The 20,429-nt window shown below is 33.5% G+C and overlaps 1 protein-coding gene across 1 annotated transcript in view; it reads left to right on the top strand.

Annotated features, from left to right (window-relative positions):
• LOC118189138 (uncharacterized) overlaps positions 1 to 20,429 on the top strand; it is a 154,053-nt gene that overhangs the window by 1,432 nt on the left and 132,192 nt on the right. The window contains exon 2 of the mRNA XM_085825093.1: positions 2,637 to 3,925. Coding sequence (XP_085681219.1) covers positions 2,637 to 3,925 — 1,289 coding nt within the window. The remainder of the gene's footprint in view (positions 1 to 2,636; positions 3,926 to 20,429) is intronic.

Genomic DNA, 20,429 nt, shown 5'->3' with positions numbered 1-20,429 from the left:
CTCTTTGTATTTTTAAGACATACTTACTATGTTATTTTGTTTACGTATAACTGTCATATTTTCTAAAGATACGGTTAAAGTTACACATGAATAAGCTAGCATCCTTTTCTAGCAGAACTTATAGCAAAATATCTTATTAGTTGCTTGATTTCCAGTAATTTTGGCTCACCAGTTTCAGTTATAAGCAGTTTTACCATTTCTTTGAATCCACATTCTCTTATTAATTTACCAAACTGCTTTTCTAATTTATAATTTCAAAAACCCTAATTTTATAGTGTTTAATTTTTTGTATTGTTGAATTTATTTAGGGTCAAGTTGTAGCAGATTACATCTTAATGATTAAGCAAATTTTTTTTAATCTTAATTTTTATTAGAAATCTTCACTAAACCTTAGCATTTAAAAATAATAATAATAATAATAATAATGATCTTACCATATACTTTAAATTAATTTGTTTTTTAACACATCTTCTTAATTATTTTGATAATCATCCGAAAATTATTAAAAATCATTACCATGTTGAAAACTTTTCCCAAAAGACCTTAAATTTAAAATTACAACTTCCTGAAAAAGACCCAAAAAATTCATCCGTGCATTAATTTATTATGTTGTCTTTGTTTTTGTTTCAGTTTTGATTTATTTTTGCCCTTATAGTCAGTTTTCTATTTTTTATTTAAATTCTTTAACTAGCCCTTGATTATTATATTAATTTTACAGCAAACTGCTCTAATAATTAATAACCTTCATTTTACAATTTCTAAACTTTTCATTATATACACAAAAACATATGTATGTATATGTCTTGCATTTTTGTTGTATATCTCCGAGAAAATCTATAAAATTGGAACCTCAACGAAGTAAAGGAAAATTTCAAAAGCAGCAGTGCTTATAATAAATTTTGACTTGGTTTAGCAAAAGAATCTGGATTTTGCTAAAATAAACAATCGAGCAAAATTTTTATAAATAATGTCTTCGATAGTTTATAAAATTTCAGATTATGATAAAATTGAAAATTTATACAAAAAAATCTCTAGATCTTAAGTAACACATTATGATCTTCCAACCAATAATAATAAATGACACGTTCACTCTTTATTTTCAAACTCACTATAAAATTACACTAAAATATTAAGAAAAAGTAACATTAATTAATTATTCTATTAATTAAATTAATCCTATGATATATTTGTTGCCATTATTTATGTTTTTCAATTATTTAAAAATAGTTTAATAATTAACATATAACATTTTTAATAATTAGTCCAAAGGGATTTGAATCCCGAAGGACTATTAGTTTCGTTTTGGCATTTTGCGTCGGACTCATAAATGTCGGTTCATTTTTCAAACTGTTGCCACAAAATGTTAGAGTCCTGCATTATATTTGAAGAAAATAAATAATGAAAAATCTGCATAAATGTATGTATATTTCTCGTATTGTGATAAAACAACGGTACATAGAGTCATCGAATTTTGAATAACGTAATCCTCCAACGAATATGAGCATGTGGAAGACCAAATTTGAAATTTGAAATTTGTTTTATGATCGATTTCCTATTTTTTAAAACTTTGACGAATTTTTGATTAACAAACTCAAGGATTTCAAAGCGAGCAATGGCAACGTTGTGCAGAAAAAACATTTTTATCTCCAGCGCGTGAGTCTCTGTATCGGAAATTCTAAAGATATGCTCGTTTTAAAACTATTTTGCGATATTGCTGTTGCACTGGAACTTATGGTTTAAGTGCGAGGAACATGATATTTAATAAAGAAAGGTAACACACAAAATGTTAAAAAACGCCCCTTTGGACGTAATTTAAAATATGAAACATTTCAGATTTTTTTTAAAAATATTTTAATAATTAATATATTTAGATATATCCTGAATATTCTGAACAGTTACAATAGTGAAATTTGTTATTTCAACTCACTATAACTGAGCACGATAACACGCCGGCCGAACAAATACTAATTCAGAAATTAAACAACAAAAATCAGCGTTATATTTTCAAAATATTCACAGGGCTAGTTTCGATGGTTTTACCGAAGCACCATCCTCAGCTGCAAAACCGCAACTGAGGAAATATCTGTTTGCTTTTAAAATACTTTTAACTGAAAAAAAAAAAATTAAGATTAGGAATATGTAATAGAGTTGCGTTATTCTAATTAATTAATACTAATTTTTATTATAATGTCATGTATTACAGATTAATTAATGCAAATCAACTGATTAAAAAGTAGCGCTGTTTTTAGTTTAAAAAATGAATATGTTATTATATGCTAAGTTAAATATCATCTTTATTATTAGGCGCATTAAATTGTGATTAGATGTATTAGGATACCCAAAGCGAATACATTTAAAAATTTCGTTTTTTATTTTATATCATTTAATATAAACATTGTTGGAGCAAAATGAGAGTAGCATTTTACTTTTTTATTGGTTAAGCAATGCATTGTAAGATATATTATAATATTAATCATTAGTCTGCCGTATAAGCTTTCCTTTCAAATACGAATTTTCATGCATTACGTTGGTATTGTATTGAAAGAATTGTGGCGTAAACTGTTGAAGTGCCGATTGTATAATAGTGCATTTTAATTTCAGGGATAAACGAAAAGAATGCCAACCTTGTCGCCGATGATCATTTGAATGGGTCCAATGTTCCTTCGTGGCATGTTATGTTTGTTTCAAGGAGTTTGGATCAAAATCTCTTCCTTTCCATGAACCTAAATGTTTAGAGAGGTGGCGAACCTCCAATAAGAAGCTTCCGGCAGAAAAGCGAACCCCTACTCCAGTGAAACCGGTCGGTTGGAAATACAGCCAGCACAGCATTTGGGTGTGTTCCCATTGTCAAGTCAGCGTACCTGCAGCCAAGCGAGGGATACACGCCGCAGTTTGTTTTGCAAAGCTACCAAAATCAAAGTCTCTTTCGAATAAGAAAGGTCCAAGCCAAAACAGCTCGATGACTGGTGTTGTAAAAAGTGACTTTTCCCCTAAAAAGGGGAAAGAAAACAAAAACATTTCTAATCGAATACCTACGCCAACAGTTAGCAAGAAGAATGCCAAAAATGAAGCCAAATCTGTAAAAAATGAGATCGTAGCAGAAGGATCTTCTCAAAAGCATGGTACCAAAAGCAAATTGCTTCCTGAAAGTCCAAAAACTAAAGTCAAAGATAAGGTATCCGAAGAGATCCCTAAGAGTGAAGAAGATGCCATAAGCTCGACAAGTAAGCGTTCAGTACGTCCACAAACTAAAATTCTGAGGAGACCAACTCCCAATCTCAAACATCCAGTGATACAAGTAGATTCTGATGACAGTAGTGGTGACAGTAGCAGTTCAGACAAGAGTAAAGACGATAATCCTAAGCGACTCAAAATGGGCAGCGAGAATCCGGATTCAGCGCACAAACCTAAGAATTTTGTAATGTACAATAAATACAATGTAGAAAAAAACACTAAGAATTGTTCCAAAGAAAAGCCTTCTGAAAGATCCTCAGCAAATGCAATTTCGTCAATACCGAATCCGTGTAATAGTTGCAACAGAAGTCAAGCTCCAGAGAGGCTTCATAGTCACGCGAAGAAAGATTCTAGAGGACTCATGTTCAGATCTCCAACAGTGGATGTCAAAATGGTATCACCTCAGAAAAAAATTCTAGATACTATAGAGAAAGATAAAACGCGGAAGAAAGAACCAGAAAATGTTCATATAGAAGAAGGTGATAAAAATGAAAGACGAGGTCATTCTATTAAATCTCGTGATATAGAAACAAAGACTGAATTAAGTGACGTAGTTTCTCCTAAGAACTTTCTAGTCATCCAGCCTTCAACTCTGATAAAATCCTCTCCGGAACTGCTTAAACCTTGTTATATCTGCCATGAGGAATTCAAGGTTTCATCTCTGCTTCTGCACGAAAGTAAATGCTTGGAGGTAAGGGCGTAATACTTTTCTAACATCTATTACTCGTGTTGCGTGTGATTTGCTGGAGACGCTTGCTAGAATACAAATGAGACAACTGTTAAACAAACTACATTAAGAAAAATACCTACCAGATTTAGATGCATGTAATTGTAAGTTATGTTACAAACTGAAAAAAATGTTTTGCTGTTTTAAAAGCTTTTAAGTAGATTAAACATTAGCTAGGACAGCTTAAGATTAAATTACTAAAATTATCCATGTTGATGTTTGATATATGGAACTAACAGCTACTAAGCTTTAAAAGAATATAAATAAAAAGTCTAGTATTATAATACTTGATAGTTTAATTAATAGGACTAAGAACTTATATTCCAATTATTAATTATCATTTTATTAATTACTAAAAAATTCATTGTTTCGATGAATAGTTTCTGAGATACAAATCAGAATAAAAGGTAAGCCCATACAGAGAAAATTTACAAAGAGTTAGCAAAAATTTATTTACATATAAGAAGTTCGGTAGCTTAATGAGTTAGAGGTTTTAAACAAAATCTTTTTCTAAAAGGCAAGAGAAATTATTTTTTTTAATTTTAAATCTCAAACTAATTTTTAAAATTTTTTTTAATTTTCAAATTTTTAAATTTTAAAACAAAAAACCTACAAACAGCTTTTCAGAAGGTAATTTCCACTCATGAAATGACGTTATAAATAAAATAGCAATTAAAATTTCAGGGCATATGAGGCCAACGAATACGAAACCCTGATCATTTGACTTCGATATCACGATGGTAGTAGGGAATTATAGAATTCTAGGAATAATTTTCAAGAGTGCAATGGTATATTTCCCATAAAGTTTCAATAAGCTTGAGTTCTGTTGAGAGATATGAATAAAAGAATAAAAACGATATTCTTAAGGCAGATCCAGAGGAAAAGCTTTAGTTAAGTTGTAAGATTCTCACTAGTGTAATTCTCAGTTAGCGCAGAAAGTGACGAATCTTAAGAACTAGTTAGCGAATAATCGCTTAAATTCGTGTGACAAGCAACAACAAAATGGAAAGGTAACTAACCCTTTACTATTCCAATAAGATTTAACAAAACTCCATTTTCGAGTGTACAATGAAAGCCGACACTTGGATTAAGACACTAAGAATTAAACTAAAACTAAGATTAACTAAAGAAATATAGTCGAAGCTATCAAGATTCTAACCGAGTTGGTCTCTTAATTCTATTTGACTACGAAGTTTATCAAGGGCCTGAGTACGGCCGAGCGTAATAACAGCTTTGAGAGAAAGAGAGAGAGAGAGAGAGAGTGGCCAAAAGGCAGACGCGCGTAAATCAGAAACTCTGATTCTCTCTGACTCTGTAAGTAACTTCGCGGTTTAAATACCACTCCTCCTCATTAAGTATTCAGAAAGATTCCAAAACTACGTTCTGGCCGGAAGTAGTAAGTTGAAGTTAAGAATTTGACAGGAAAGGAACTTAAAATTTAACTGTTAATAAAATTAACATAATTCTTCCAAAGTTCATTTTCGAATACTAAAAACATAACTCAAAAAATCCTTTTTTAATACCAACAGGAAAAAAGCGTCTTTCTTTCCTGACGTAAGTGCTCGTTTTCAACATTAGTAGTTGATGCCTTTAATAGTTAAACTAACAATAAAATCTAGAACGCTGGAAAACGTTTTCAGAGAATTCATGTTTTATTTTTCAATTGAGGAAATTGTATATGCACGTTATTAATGCATTCAAATAAAATTGATCCAAAATTAAAATCCAGTATCTGGGAAATTAGTGTTATTAGAATCTACAGTAAACGAATCTATTAAGTTTAGGAAAGTTTACTATAATAAACATATATAAGTAATATATATAACTATATATCGAAATAATGAGTTTTTAGTAATTAATAAAATGATAATTAATAATTGGAATATATGTTGATGGGCCATTTGAGTTTCAAAAGTTGCATCTTAACGGATTTTGTATTTAGTCCAAGGTTCAAGTCAACTGATATTTGTTTAACCTGTTATAACCTCTATAGCGTTAACTTGTTATAACGTCTTACATTCATTATAAACAGTAAATGGGATGAAGATATTTTTGTAATTCTTACATGGAATTTTTTATTTGTTTACTTTTAAACGACAAAATCTTATTTTCTTCATATAAAAAAACGTTTGTGTTTCTGAGTGACATTCTTCAGTGAAATCTTATTTTCCTTTTTCTAATTAAAATGTTTTTGTCATCCTTCTCGTGAAGTTATAGTAAAATTGTTTTTATTCCTAGAAACAGTAAACATATAAAACATTTTCAGAAAGTTACTTAAATCAAATTATAAAATGAATGTTTAATTTGGCTATTATGTGTGGAAGTAATAATGTAATAGATTATAGTGAAATGCTTTTGGAATATTTAAGTAATGGGACTTATTATTGCAATTAATTTCCAATTTTAGTTTTATTTGAAAAATCAGCTTTAAACATTTTACTTATTATTATTATTATTATTATTTTGACTTTTTAAGTTTTACTTTGGATAAAATACCCCATAGAACATCCCAAATCACAAAGAAAGTGAATTCTGTATAAACAAAATCCGGCATGATTTTGGATGTTGTTCTTATTATTACTGCGGAAAACAGTTGTTCCGCAAAATTTACAAATAATTTTATAAAACTACTGAAATATGTTTTCTAAACAGAAATAAAACATGTTGTGTCGCTCTGTTCGATACAGTGGTTAACAGAACGGCTTCCAAACCGTTAGATAATATAATGTGTACTTACCCCTGTAATATCGGTCTATCCGCTGCCATACCCCTGTCTACGGATTTTGAGAATGAGACGGCTAAATGACCTATACGGCCATTCCCGAGAAAATGGCCGATCACTGGGAAAAAACATTAGATGTCATTATGCTTATAGTTCGCATCAGCTAATATAATTTAATCTCTAAAATAAATTAATTCGAAAAGTGATACTTAATGACAATTGTTTTAAAGAATTTTTTTTCACTGAAATTTATCTGATGTTCTCTTCTTTTACCTGCATAGAATCACATTTCATGATTTGTAAAAGGTCTTATTTGGACTGGAATGCAAAACTTCTGTATGAACGTTTTCTTTGTAAGAATTAAACAAATATACATTCTTTAATGTCTCATCATCAGCATTTCAGAAATTAATAATTTATTTTTGATAACGTATGGAACTCTTGTTTAATTTACAATAAATGGGCAAACTTTATTTGGAAATAGTTTCAGACATTAATGTTTGAATTGCACTGAAAAGGAGGAATTAATATTTTAGACCAAAAAAATTATCCTTTATAAAGATGCCTTAACGCATAATACAGATAAACTAAGAACACTTATAATTCTATTAAATGCATTAGAAACCAGGGTTCAGAAATGTTTATATATTAATGTACTGAAGCTTGTATCAAATCTCCTGTGCCACTTTAAATTTTTCGGTACTTTTCCGTTTGGCCGGCGCAAATCTCGCCAAGCAGACTTTATTGGCGACAACATACAGTATACACATAAAAAATATTTAAAAAAATGTTAGTTCTAAGAGTTTTTTTTTTTTTTTTTTTTTTTTTTTTTTCTTAAAGGCATAAACATTTTAATATTGCTCAAAATTGTATAAAAAGCCAATAAATTAAGGCAATAAATTTGTAAAAGGACATTAATTTAAGAATTTACTATGCTTTCATGGTTCAACATCCTGATTCGCCGGTTCATATCACGTGACCCCAAGCGATCTCATTTCACGTAAACTACTCTACAAAAATCCAATGCTCTCAGTAATTATCTACATTAATTCCAAGTTAAATCTTAATTTGGAACACAAGTTTAAATGCAAGAAATATTTCAATTCGTACGAATAGCTTACTCAGAAATTATGTAAAACTGCAGTGCTTTACTTCGCTAATGCATTCTCATTAAGAATTGATGGATTTAACCCTTGACTTTACCTTTTCTATATTTTCGGCTTCGGGTATTGCGTCCTGATTGACTTAATTACCGAAAATGGCCTTAGACATCTATCTGATAAAGATAAAACTATCTGATAAAAATTCTATGTAATTATATGCCAGTATTGAAAGAAACAATCAATCTGATAAGAAAAAGCTGCGACTTGTTTTGAAAATGAGGCGTAAAAGGTTACCAGCGAGAATATTCCGTTTGGCATCGGTTGTACCATTATTGGCGACTTTATCGCTTGCGCCGGCAAAACGGAAAAGTACCAAATTTTCATATGCTTGTTCTAAATATGATAGAATCAAATAGAAATAAGATTAAAAATATATAGAAATTTCGAAAATGGTTCATCGATCTTTGTTCACCTTAATTTTGCTTATTGTTATTTGATTAATGAGTGATTCTTTTACGTTATGGATTCAACTAGTTCAATTACTTAATTTTCTGTAAAAAAATTCTGTTTCATTGAATGATATTACTTATAACTTTATACTCATCATTATATAGTTTCTGAATGTGTAGCGTCTTCATGTTACGAATGAGAACAGCTGAAACAAGCTCAAATGAGCAGGGCAAAGAAGTTCGATCTCGGAAATCCTATTAAGCATTCTATAATGAATATTAACAGTTGTAAGAATATTAATGTACAGCTCAGAAAAAAGTTTTGCCGTACCTTGTTAGTCCAAAGGGGTTTTGTACCTGAAGGACTATTGTTTTCGTTTTGCGATTTTGCGTTGGTTCACTATAAATGTCCGTTTCACTTTGTACAGTCCAGTGAATGAACTTCTGTCTGTACACTGGAGTATCAGGAAACTACACAGGAGAAGGGTTAAAGTACCCTTTATTAATTCTTTAAAATTTACAATGCGTCAACTCGACCCTAACAAACTTCGCCTCTGCTTGGGCGGTAACTGAAAGTAGAATAATTGAAACTAAAAGTTGAAATGTTAACAAGTGATAAAGCTAGCCTATAGGGCTCAGCGAGGTCCCGTAACTTGAACCCCCTTCTACGCTAGTGGTAGCAAAGCAATGCAATTATGCCACGTGAACCAGCAATAGGTAAACGTACCTACGGCAGGATGGCGATTAAAGCCTTCCTTTCTCCTACCGAAACTCGGCTTTTAACTACTTCCTTCAAAGTAGAAAATTTGCATTTGTTCACGCGCCGGTGCTACTTTGGTAGACGGTTGCACGGATTTTGGAGATTTTTTGGCGATTTTCCTTTGGCGAGTAATACAATTTATGGTAAACCCATTGCTGGATAAGTTATTTATGGTAACCGATACTTTGTTGTCATATTATTTAAAAAATAATGCGTTTTATTGGGCATAAATTCCGTGTTTAAAGTATTATTTATGGCTTTTAAATATTAAAAATCAATTTAATTTTACATTTTTATTTGAAATAAAATTTTTATTGTTTATCATATTTTATGAAATTTTATGTTGTGGATGATGTAATCAATGACGTCACCTTACTTTAAAAGTAATTCGTTTTAATATGTATCAATTTAATCTAATGTTTTAAACATTATTTATGGCTGTTAAATATTAAAATACAGTTTAATTTTGCATTTTTTTTAAAAAATGATTTTATTATGTATGAATTTTTAAATAATTTTAATTCTAGCCGTGATGTAATAAGCTCTCTGATTGGTTATAGAATATTTGTGCATTGACGAGCTGTAATCAGCTCCCTGATTGGTTACTGACAATTTGTGCATTTCCTCGCCGTTTTAAAATTTAATTCATATCTTCGAATTCCTTCAAAGATGTTATCTAAATTATGATTCTGGTTTTTTTGTGGTGCTTACCAATAAACAACAGGTTAAATACTCAAAAAAATGTAAGTACATATTTTTCTTTTATTTTATAATTGTATACTTCAATTTTTGTTAAAAAAATTAATACACTATTTTCAGAAATTGCTGAGATAATTATTGTCCATATGTTTTAATGTTAATTATATTCTGTATAACGTATTGTTGCGTGCGTACGGGTTCGTTACGAAATGAATGCACAAGTCCGATGAAAAATGAACAAAAATTAATAATTATCACAACAAAAATGCTTAAATTTTCTCAAATTATCATGCAGTATTACAATATCTCACAGTAGTTATCTTTTAACTACTCAAATATCCAATAGAACGTAATTCAAAACAGCTAAAGAACGCTAATCCGCGAATTCGCTACAATCAACAACAGTAGTTTTCTAAACAACAACAAACTAAGCAACTACTACAAACTGAGATGTTTTCCTCCTTTTATAACATTTTAAAATCACGCGCTAGAATTTTCCAGTACTTTCTCGAAATCAAAAAGAGATATTTATTTATTTAATGCACGCGCTCTTGTATTTTTAATTTTCTGGCTTAGCTTTCTTCTTTTAATATACGTCACGCGCTGCACTGCGCGAGAAATAAAACCAATTAATTTATAATTGAACTAATATTAGCTTTTTAAATACCAAATTCGTAACACTGCCCCCTTCCCAAGGACTGCACGTCCCGGGCAGTACAATCCCTGGACAGGAAGCTAAATTTACAACTGTGGCATAAATGTATTAATAAGCATTACATTACAATAATAAACAACATGAACAATAAATGCAATACATAAAACAAATCAAATGCTATCAAATTCAAATCAAATACTAAATGCAAATCAAATACTAAATACAAATCAAATCAAATACACATTTAAAAACAAAAAAGGACCATGGTCTGATACTATTTACAATTATTTACATTACGTACTATGGCCATAGTAATAAGCTAACCTGTCGTAAGAGTTCGAAGACTCACGGATCCGAACCACGACGTCATTCGTGTTCAGCACTGTATATGGACCATCCGAAGGTGACTGTAATTTAGGACTCAGTCCTTTTCGTTGAATTGGGTTCCACAACCACACCTTGTCTCATTTGTTGGATCTCTGTCTAGTAGCTCTTGTGTCGCATCTGGTCTTCATTTTCTCCGTCGCCAAGTTGACTCACTTTCGTGCAGAACGGTGCATCCCCTCAAACCGGGCCTGGGCATCTTGGATGTGTTCCTCAGGCGATGAAGGCGCATCCGTAGGGCGACTAAACAGGCGGTCACAAGGCAGACGAAGGTCTCGACCGAAGTGCTTCTGGGATGGAGAATAGCTGGTAGTCTTCAGTTTCTTTTCGACCCTGGTATGATTTCGGCAGCTTCCCGAGCTCGATCTTTCGGACAAGGCGTCGACATTTCCAGGCGAGGATCCCTTTTGAGGATGGATAGTCATGCCATCAGATGCTGAAAGCAGCTTATTGTTTTTGAAATCTAAGGAAAAATTGTATTTCCTTAAAAAGTCCAATCCGAGTATGCATGGATCTGTAATATCCGCCACATATGCCGTGTGATGGTAGGCGGCACTTCCAAACGTGATGTTTACGTTTAACTTCCCAGTTATGTCGATCTTGTCACCAGACGCAGTCTGAAGGGTAACACAGGATGGCGTCCAAATAAGTTTATCTTTAAACTGTTCAGCTAAATCTTTCCTAATGATGGTAACATTAGCTCCTGTGTCAATGATCATATTGCAAGGAACCCCATCGATATTCCCATTGATGGACAGTCCGTTATTGTTGCCACTCACTATAGAGATCTTAAGCGCTTTAAAACAGGGTTTTTCATTATCTGGCAACCTCCGTTCCTTGATATGGTCATTAATTTGTTTCCTGCGTCGTTGCTCAGAAATTGTCTCAATTTTCGTACCCTGGGGTGTTCTGCAATTCTTTCGTACGTGGCCTTCAGCTCCACAGTTCCAGCACTTTGGTTTCTTCTCAGTCCTTTTCCTTCCCGTGGCATTTAATTATCTGTTTAAATCGTATGCCTTATTTTCCGTGCTCTGGGGAGTTCTGCAGTTCCTTCGTAGGTGGCCTTCAACACCGCAATTCCAGCACTTTAGGGTCGGTTTTGTTTTACCACTATTCCGTCTTAAAGCATTCACTGGTCTTGTCAACTCATCCGTTTTATTATCCGTGCCCTGGGGTGTTCTGCAATGCCGTCGTAGGTGACCTTCAGAACCACATCTCCAACATCTTACAGCCACTTTGTTCTCACTGCTACTCCGTATCAAAGCATCGACTTGTCTGGATAAATCATCTAAACGAGCCATCAATTGGTCCCCTGGGTCGTGGACTCGCACAGCTCTGACTGGGTAGCGATCTCTAAGAGTTGCCTGCTGGGCTGCCTCCAATTTCACGGCGTACAACAGAGCGCTTTTTACATCCTTTACATCTGCCATTCGTAGGGCCTTCTGTATTTCGGGATCCCGGATCCCATCGATGAAATATTGCAGGGACAGGATTTCCCTTGTTTCTGTCGGGCACTCCGAAAAGGCGTGATGTGACAGCCTTTCAACATCCGTGGCGAGCTCCTGAAGTGATTCGGTGGGCTTCTGTTGACGGGATTTTAATTGAAGCCTGCTGTAGTCTTTTAAACATTTCTCGCCAAAGCGCAGCTCCAAGGCGCCGGACAGAGCTTCGAAATCTAACCTTTTGTTTTCGGGAAGCGTCTGCAGGATATCCGCTGCGTCTGCTCTCAGAGAAGCGGCGAGATGACAGGCCTTAGCTTGGGAATCCCATCCATTCGCATCCGCCACGATAGAAAACTGGGTCTTATACACTTGCCAGGATGTCTTCCCATCATATGTGGATAGCTTCAGAGATGGACGAGCAGGCATCGGTAAGAATTTAAAATCATCACTCTTACTCCCAGCCGTCGTTACGAATTTCTTTAAAGTTTCCAGTTCTTTGGCAACCGCACAAACCCGGTCATCAATTTGTTGTTCGATTTGTTTCTGAACGGAACAAACTCTTTCTTCTATTTCTTCTTTAACAGAAGAAACATTTTCCTCAATTTGTCCCACTTTATTCTCAACCACATCTATTCTGCCTTCCATAGCATCGAATTTGGTTTCTATTATGCAGGCAATTTCTCTTTTCATTTCGCATTGACTTTCTTCAATCTTGACTTGAACAGCTTTTATTTCTTCTTTAACAGATTCCTTAACAACTTTTATTTCGTCTTTAAAAGTTAATTGACCAGTTTAAATGGCCTTCATTTCTTCCTTAACGGATTCTTGGCCCAATTTCATCTCGCCTTTAATTTCTTCTTTAACGGAGTTGACGGCTCCTTCCATCTTTTCTTGGAAAGCAGCAAATGCAGTCATCATTTGCCTGAATTGTTCTTCCATCGCTCTTGTTATTGGCATTCAAATCCCACCGCTGCCACCAAAAATTGTTGCGTGCGTACGGGTTCGTTACGAAATGAATGCACAAGTCCGATGAAAAATGAACAAAAATTAATAATTATCACAACAAAAATGCTTAAATTTTCTCAAATTATCATGCAGTATTACAATATCTCACAGTAGTTATCTTTTAACTACTCAAATATCCAATAGAACGTAATTCAAAACAGCTAAAGAACGCTAATCCGCGAATTCGCTACAATCAACAACAGTAGTTTTCTAAACAACAACAAACTAAGCAACCACTACAAACTGAGATGTTTTCCTCCTTTTATAACATTTTAAAATCACGCTCTAGAATTTTCCAGTACTTTCTCGAAATCAAAAAGAGATATTTATTTATTTAATGCACGCGCTCTTGTATTTTTAATTTTCTGGCTTAGCTTTCTTCTTTTAATATACGTCACGCGCTGCACTGCGCGAGAAATAAAACCAATTAATTTATAATTGAACTAATATTAGCTTTTTAAATACCAAATTCGTAACAGTATTTTAAAGTATTTGAATTTAATAATATTCTAATTCTTTTAAATGTTGGTATGATGGTTTTTAATTCGATATTCAATTTCAGTAATATTTTAATCTAATTAAACTTTGGCCCAATGTTTTTATAGCGGTGTTTTTATTCTCTTCTTTGCTATATGAAAGTAATAATAACCTTACTTTAGTATTTTATACTCGTAGTAAATGTATTTATTTACACTTGCCTGTCATCTTAAAAATCGACATTTTCAACAAAAAATTAATCCATTACATTTAATGATATATATATTTTTTAAAGGTTCGAATACTTTACTATGAGTAAAAACAGCGTTTTTCAAGATGACTGACGTTTGTAAAAATTGCGCTAACGTAAATCGCCAAAAATCCGTGCAACCGTCTACCAAAGTAGCACCCACGCGCCCTACAACACTTAACGGTGCTACTTTGGTAGACGGTTGCACGGATTTTTGGCGATTTACGTTGGCGCAATTGTTGGCGCGGTTTTTACAGTGGTCAGCCATCTTTAAAAATGCTGTTTTTACGTATTTCACGCACAGTAAAGTATTAGAAACTTTAAAAAATAAATATCGTTAAAAATAATGGATTAATTTTTTGTTGACAACGTTGTTTTTTAAGATGTAAATACATTTACTAAGAGTATAAAATGCTAAAGTAAGGTTAAATTATTACTTTCATATAATAGAATAAAAACACCGCTATAAAAACATTGCGCCAACATTTAATTGGAATAAAATAATTTTTAAATTGCATATTGAATTATAAACATCATACCAACGTTTAAAAGAATTAAAATTTTTCAATTACTTAAACTCAAATTCTTTAAAATAAGTTTAAAGGGTATAATTATTTAACATTAAAACATATGTGGCAATAAATATCTCAAGAATTTTTGAAAACCGTATATTTATTTTTTAATAAAAATTAAAGTATACAAGTATAGTAAGTAAAAGAAAAATAGGTACTTAAATTTTTTTAAAGTATTTTACCTGTCGTATATTGATAAGTACCAGAAAAAAAAACGATCTTCATCTGTGATCCACATCTCTCGCACTTTATTGAAGAAGCAATTAGCGAGGTTTCCTCCAAAAATTTTAAATAAATTTCCTCTGACCCTTGTAACAATAAATAAATCTTTGATTAGGAAAGCAAGGTTGGCCAAAATAAGGTCTCAAACGGCAATTTTTTTATTCCGATACCAATAATTCTTGGTAATTACCAATAACAACAATCATCTTCGAAACGGACACATCCATTCGCTTTGAAATCTGAGGAATTCGAAGAGATGAGTAATAAAATTTTAAAATGGCGCGGTAATGCACAAATATTCAGTAACCAATCATGGAGCTGATTACATTACGCATAGAATTAAAATTATTTAAATAATCATTCATAATAAAATCATATTTAAAAAAATGCAAAATTAAATTGTGTTTTAATATTTAACAGCCATAAATAATGTTTAAATCATTAGATTAAATTTATAGATATTAAAACCAAATACTTTTAAAATAATGTGATATCATTCACAACATAAAATTCCATAAAATATCATAAACAATAAAATTTTTATTTCAAATAAAAATTCAAATTAAATTCATTTTTATTATTTAGAAGTCATAAATAATATTTAAAACACGGAATTTATGCATAATAAGCTGCATTATTTTTTTAATAAAATGACAACAAAATATCGGTTACCGTAAATAACTTGTCCAGCAATGGGCTTACCATAAATCGTATCGCTCGCCAAAAAAAATCGCAAAAAAATTGCCAAAATCCGTGCAACCGTCTACCAAAGTAGCACTCATTTAACTATTCTGGCACTGACAATCAGGGGAATGAAGGCTTACAGGAAAGGTCTAGGTAAAATCCTAGTATACGGTGCAGCCTTGGCGTGGTTTTGAAAATTATTGCCAACTTAAAAAATGACCCAAAGAACGTCTGATTTTGAAAATTATCGCCAACACCAAAAATGATCCAAAGAACGTATATGTGCATACTATACACTATATACTATCACTATATACATAGTATATACTATGTATAATTATATATATTCTTTGAATGACCCGTTTACTACTCATCGTATATGTACCGTTTTTACTGCTTATCATAAAAGTCGCCAAAAGTAGCCAAATCCCGTGTGCACCGGATACTAGGATTAAACCAAGGTCTAAATTCAAATTTTAAATTGTTTAGTTAAAATAAATATAAATCGCTACAACTTTTCAAATTGTTGCCACCAAATGTTAGAATCCTGCATTATATTTGAAGAAATTAAATAATGAAAAATCTGCATAAATGTATGCATATTTCTCGCGATCAACATAGAGCCATCGAATTTTGAATGACGTAATCCTACTGCGAATACGGGCAGGTGGAAGCCCAAATTTGAAATTTGGAATTTCTTTTATGATCGATTTCATATTTTGTAAAACGTTACCGAATTTTTGATTAACAAACTCTAGGATTTCAAAGCGAGCAATGGCAACGTTGTACAGAAAAAAACAATTTTATCTCCAGCGCGAGAGACTGTGTCGGAAATTCTAAAGATATGCTTAATTTAAAACTATTTTGCGATATTACTGTTGAATTGAATTTTATGTTTTAAGTGTGAAGAACGTGATAATTATTAAATAAAGGTAACAGACAGCATGTTAAAAAGAACGCCCCTTTGGGTTAAATTTAAAATCTGAAACCTTTCATATTTTCTTTTTTATTTCCTTTTTATTTAATGATTATTTTTATCATATATGCAGAGCGGAATTTATGAAAACTAATGAAGCAAAATTTACTACTGTACAAGACATGAAAATCTTTCGGCATAATAAATGTCAGCTGCTTTTAATTCAGTCTTCAGCTGTGAATTTATTATTCACAATATTCTAGCAATTTATTCTAACGTTCTCATTCAAAACGAAATAAGTTTTCTAGGAAGTCGTTAAAATGTTTGTTGCTGTTAGCTTACCATTCATTCCAAAATTAACCGCATCGCGACGTCGGGTGAGGGTCTTCTGAAGGCTGTCACCATGAATTAAAGCTCACGTTTATTGGAGCTGAACGCGAACTACTTAAAAATCAGGTAACGTTTTTCAGATGTGATAATTAAATCCCCTATAAAAGCTCTTTTTACAACGATGCCTTAAATCTCTTCTCTAGATCGACGAATGCCTTCATTTGATGCAAACGGCAACTGCGGGTAGATTAATGTGTAGGTTAGTAGGTTAAGCAGTCGGTCGTTTCCGAATACAACGGAGTCTTTTAACTGCGCTCTTAATAAAACTTCGTGTCATGTTTGGGTGTCATAAGAATGAATTAAAGAAGCAAGATACCTAACATTCAAGCTGTCTTTTATCAAGCTTTCCATCTTGTTATGGAAAGACTGTAATTTTCTATTCTTGTTTTCAAATGTGAGTATCTTAGTTGTTATGGAGTTATTATTTTGGTGTTTTATGAATTCACACGTCAAGACATCGACGATGTCGGGACATCAAATTTTATATGTAGATAAAAGATTAAAAGTTGTTTCATGTTTTATGTTATTTCGGAAAGTAAGTTTTAGTGACGATGATGTTATATATTATAAGTTTAGTGAGGATCGTTCTTTCAGAGTATTTCAGTTTTTTAACTCCCCAAAAGTCGTTCAGTTTTATCACTTTCACGTCCATCGTTCATATTTTATCGCTTTCATTTCCAATGCGAAACGAAACTGTTCTAATTCACGCTGCTAAGATTTTCAGTTATAACGATATTATAAAAATGCATTACTTATCAATAGAAAAAACAATAAATGACCTGAAAACAATCTACACTTATCTACACTGGTGTGCAAAAATTAAGGACGAGACGGTTTTTTCAATATAACTTTGTACAAAAGCTTTCCAAATCAACACATTTAATACCGCAAGATCCCCAATACGTAAGGACATGAGTAATGCAAGCAACACTTACTAAAAGAGAAATCAGAGGGATAAAAAGAAGCTTTATTGAAAAAGTAGCATGGAGCGCAAGGCGACTGAAGGCCGAAACATCCCTGTGATGGGTGTCCAGCAAGAAACATCCGGTCTTTAATAGGGGATATGATCTCCCCTGACTGCTAGGCAGGTTTCACAGCGTCTGCCCATGCTGAGAATGAGGGTGTCGATGAGTTGTTGAGGCATTGCTGCTCATTCGTCTTGCAGCGCCAATCGAAGCTCCGGAATCGTTACTGGTGGTAAGGTACGAGCTGCTAAGCGTCTGCCTAGAAAATACCATACATGCTCGATGGGATTGAGATCCGGAGATCGTGCCGGCCAATCCCTACGTTCAATATCCTCACTCTCTAAGAGCTGTTCGGCAGCTACTGTGAGATGACATGGTGCATTGTCGTCCATGAAAAGGAACTGCGGACCCATAGCGCCTCTGAAAAGACGCACATATGAAAGAAAAATCTCGTTACAATAACGGGTCCCGTTGACTGAACCTGCGTCGAAGATGTGAATACCAAGCATGATGCCTCCCCAAACGAGAACACCGCCACCTCCATACCTGTCCCTTTCCATGATGTTCGAGGGATGATTGCGGCTTCCCCGCTCTCTCCAGATGAGTATGCGATGAGAATCGCTACACAGACTGATTCTGCTCTCATCTGTAAAGAGTACTCGTGCCCATTCATTGTCTCTCCAATTCCGGTGTTCCCGGCACCACAGAGAACGCCTTCTCCGATGGGCAGGCGTTAGAGGTACACACCGTACAGGGCGTCGTGCAAGCAGACTACCACCGTGCAGTCTTCTGGCCCCGGTAAAGCGCGATATCGGTCGTCCAGTCGCCTGTGTCGTGTGTCTAGCTGTTTCTCCTGTCTGCCGCCTGTTTCTTCTGGTCTGTAAGGCAATATACCGGTCATCTGCGGGTGTGGTTTCTCGTGGACGACCACTACTAAACCCCCGGATAGCTGTTCCTGTAGTTTGAAATTTTCTCCAAAGTCGTGAAACGATGCTGTGAGCTATTCCGAACTTTGCAGCCACACTTGTCACACTGCGGCCTTCCTCCAACTTCCCAATGATTCGACTTCGGGTAAAAGCATCCAGATGTCGTCTAACAGATTGATTATTCGCCATTTCTCGCTGAGGCAGCAACTCGGTGTGATTTTAACTGCTATACGGCGTGCAATCTCTTTGCCAGAAATACTGATCTTACACCGACAACATGCTTTATATTACTCAGACACTCCCCTATTACGTCTACCTGCATATCGGCGCATGTGCTACCGTACATCACCTTACTTAATCTCCTGATTGGTCTTTCTGTCCGCTCTGCCTCTTCGTTCAGCTGATATGCTAATTTTTCGACTTCGTCCTTAATTTTTGCACACCAGTGTATATTATTTCTAAAACCTCTATTAATGTTTATATTATTAGCATAATATGTAAAAGATATATATCTGTCGAATTTGATAAGATTTTATTCGTATTTCGTTCGTTAAAAATATATTAAAAACACGCTATTGGGATTTGGGAATACAGCTTTTCACACTGGGGTGAAACACTAAAAAAAAAAACTACATACACCTACTGTTCGGGGAACCCCGGGGTTCCGTGAGTCAAAATAACATTTCGAAAAAAAATTTTTAAGCACTTACACTGGTTGATTAGAGCTTATTAATTAAAATATATAAAGATACATTTAGTTACTGAGCAGTTTTAATACTTTACTTGTAGTCATCATAAGCCAGAAAGAATGACGTTCAATTCTTTGCAAAACTATACAGTTTTCTGATGAAAAATCAAATGAATTTAGACGAAAGTGTTTAAAATTATACATTGGAGTACCTTTTCCAGCTAAAGAAAACTATGAGAGAACATTACCCAGAAGAAAAACCTAAGTGCGAGTAGATAAAAAATCCGCTTTAGTACTACGAAAAATCAGAAGGCTTGCCAAAGAAGGAAAAAGAACAGTTTAAATAGACGTAGTAACAGATTCGACGTTCAAATCTAAATTTAAGGAGCAACTCCTAAATTTTTGGTTGCAAATTCACGTTTCTCATTCAACTATAAGCATTTCGCTGCCATTCGCAACAACGTATCTAGTGAAAAATCCTTTTCATCGTATGTGGTAACAAAAGCAAAATATACAAAAAAAAAAAAAAAAAAAAAAAAAATTTAAATTCAGAATACGAAATACAACTGCATATAATATCAATAGAGATTTACTTCGGAAATTTGTACAAAAGAAATGCAAACACACCTCTGTCGCTAAGTATAATGCAAGGGTAGGTGACGCGTGGAGCACAAATTAATGCTATTAATGAGTTAAATGTCATTTATTTTATGTTAAATCGTTCTTTTCTTTAATTATCTGTACAATAAGCAACTATAAAGTAACTAGAAAGCCGGGCGCTCATACGAAATGAGCGCTGTTGTAGATATTATAAATTGTAATTAAAATGATTTGTGCAAAGGTGTCTGCTAATTTAAACTGAATTACCCAGGGCAGGCGGCGAGGACGTCCCTTTGCTTACTGCCCCACGGGGTTTCCCTCTTCTACTTGCTTAATTGCTTAAAGTAGAATACAATGAAGGAGACCACTGGCGGTACATTTCTTAAGAATCCACCGCTAGCTCAATCAATAAAAATGATTTAAATAATGAAATGTTAATTCACATTCTTTCACGAACTCTTGAACAGGTAACATAAAGTTGACCGTGTTCAAATGCAGGCTCAGGTAAAAAAATGCCAACGCGTTAAGCGTTTGGCCCTGAGACTTATGGATGGTCATA

The sequence above is a fragment of the Stegodyphus dumicola genome, chromosome 10 (assembly GCF_044657685.1).
Source record: "Stegodyphus dumicola isolate Sdum_Otavi_A_Nest chromosome 10, ASM4465768v1".
Classification (NCBI taxonomy): domain Eukaryota; kingdom Metazoa; phylum Arthropoda; class Arachnida; order Araneae; family Eresidae; genus Stegodyphus; species Stegodyphus dumicola.
This window is presented reverse-complemented; position numbering and strand designations above follow the sequence as displayed.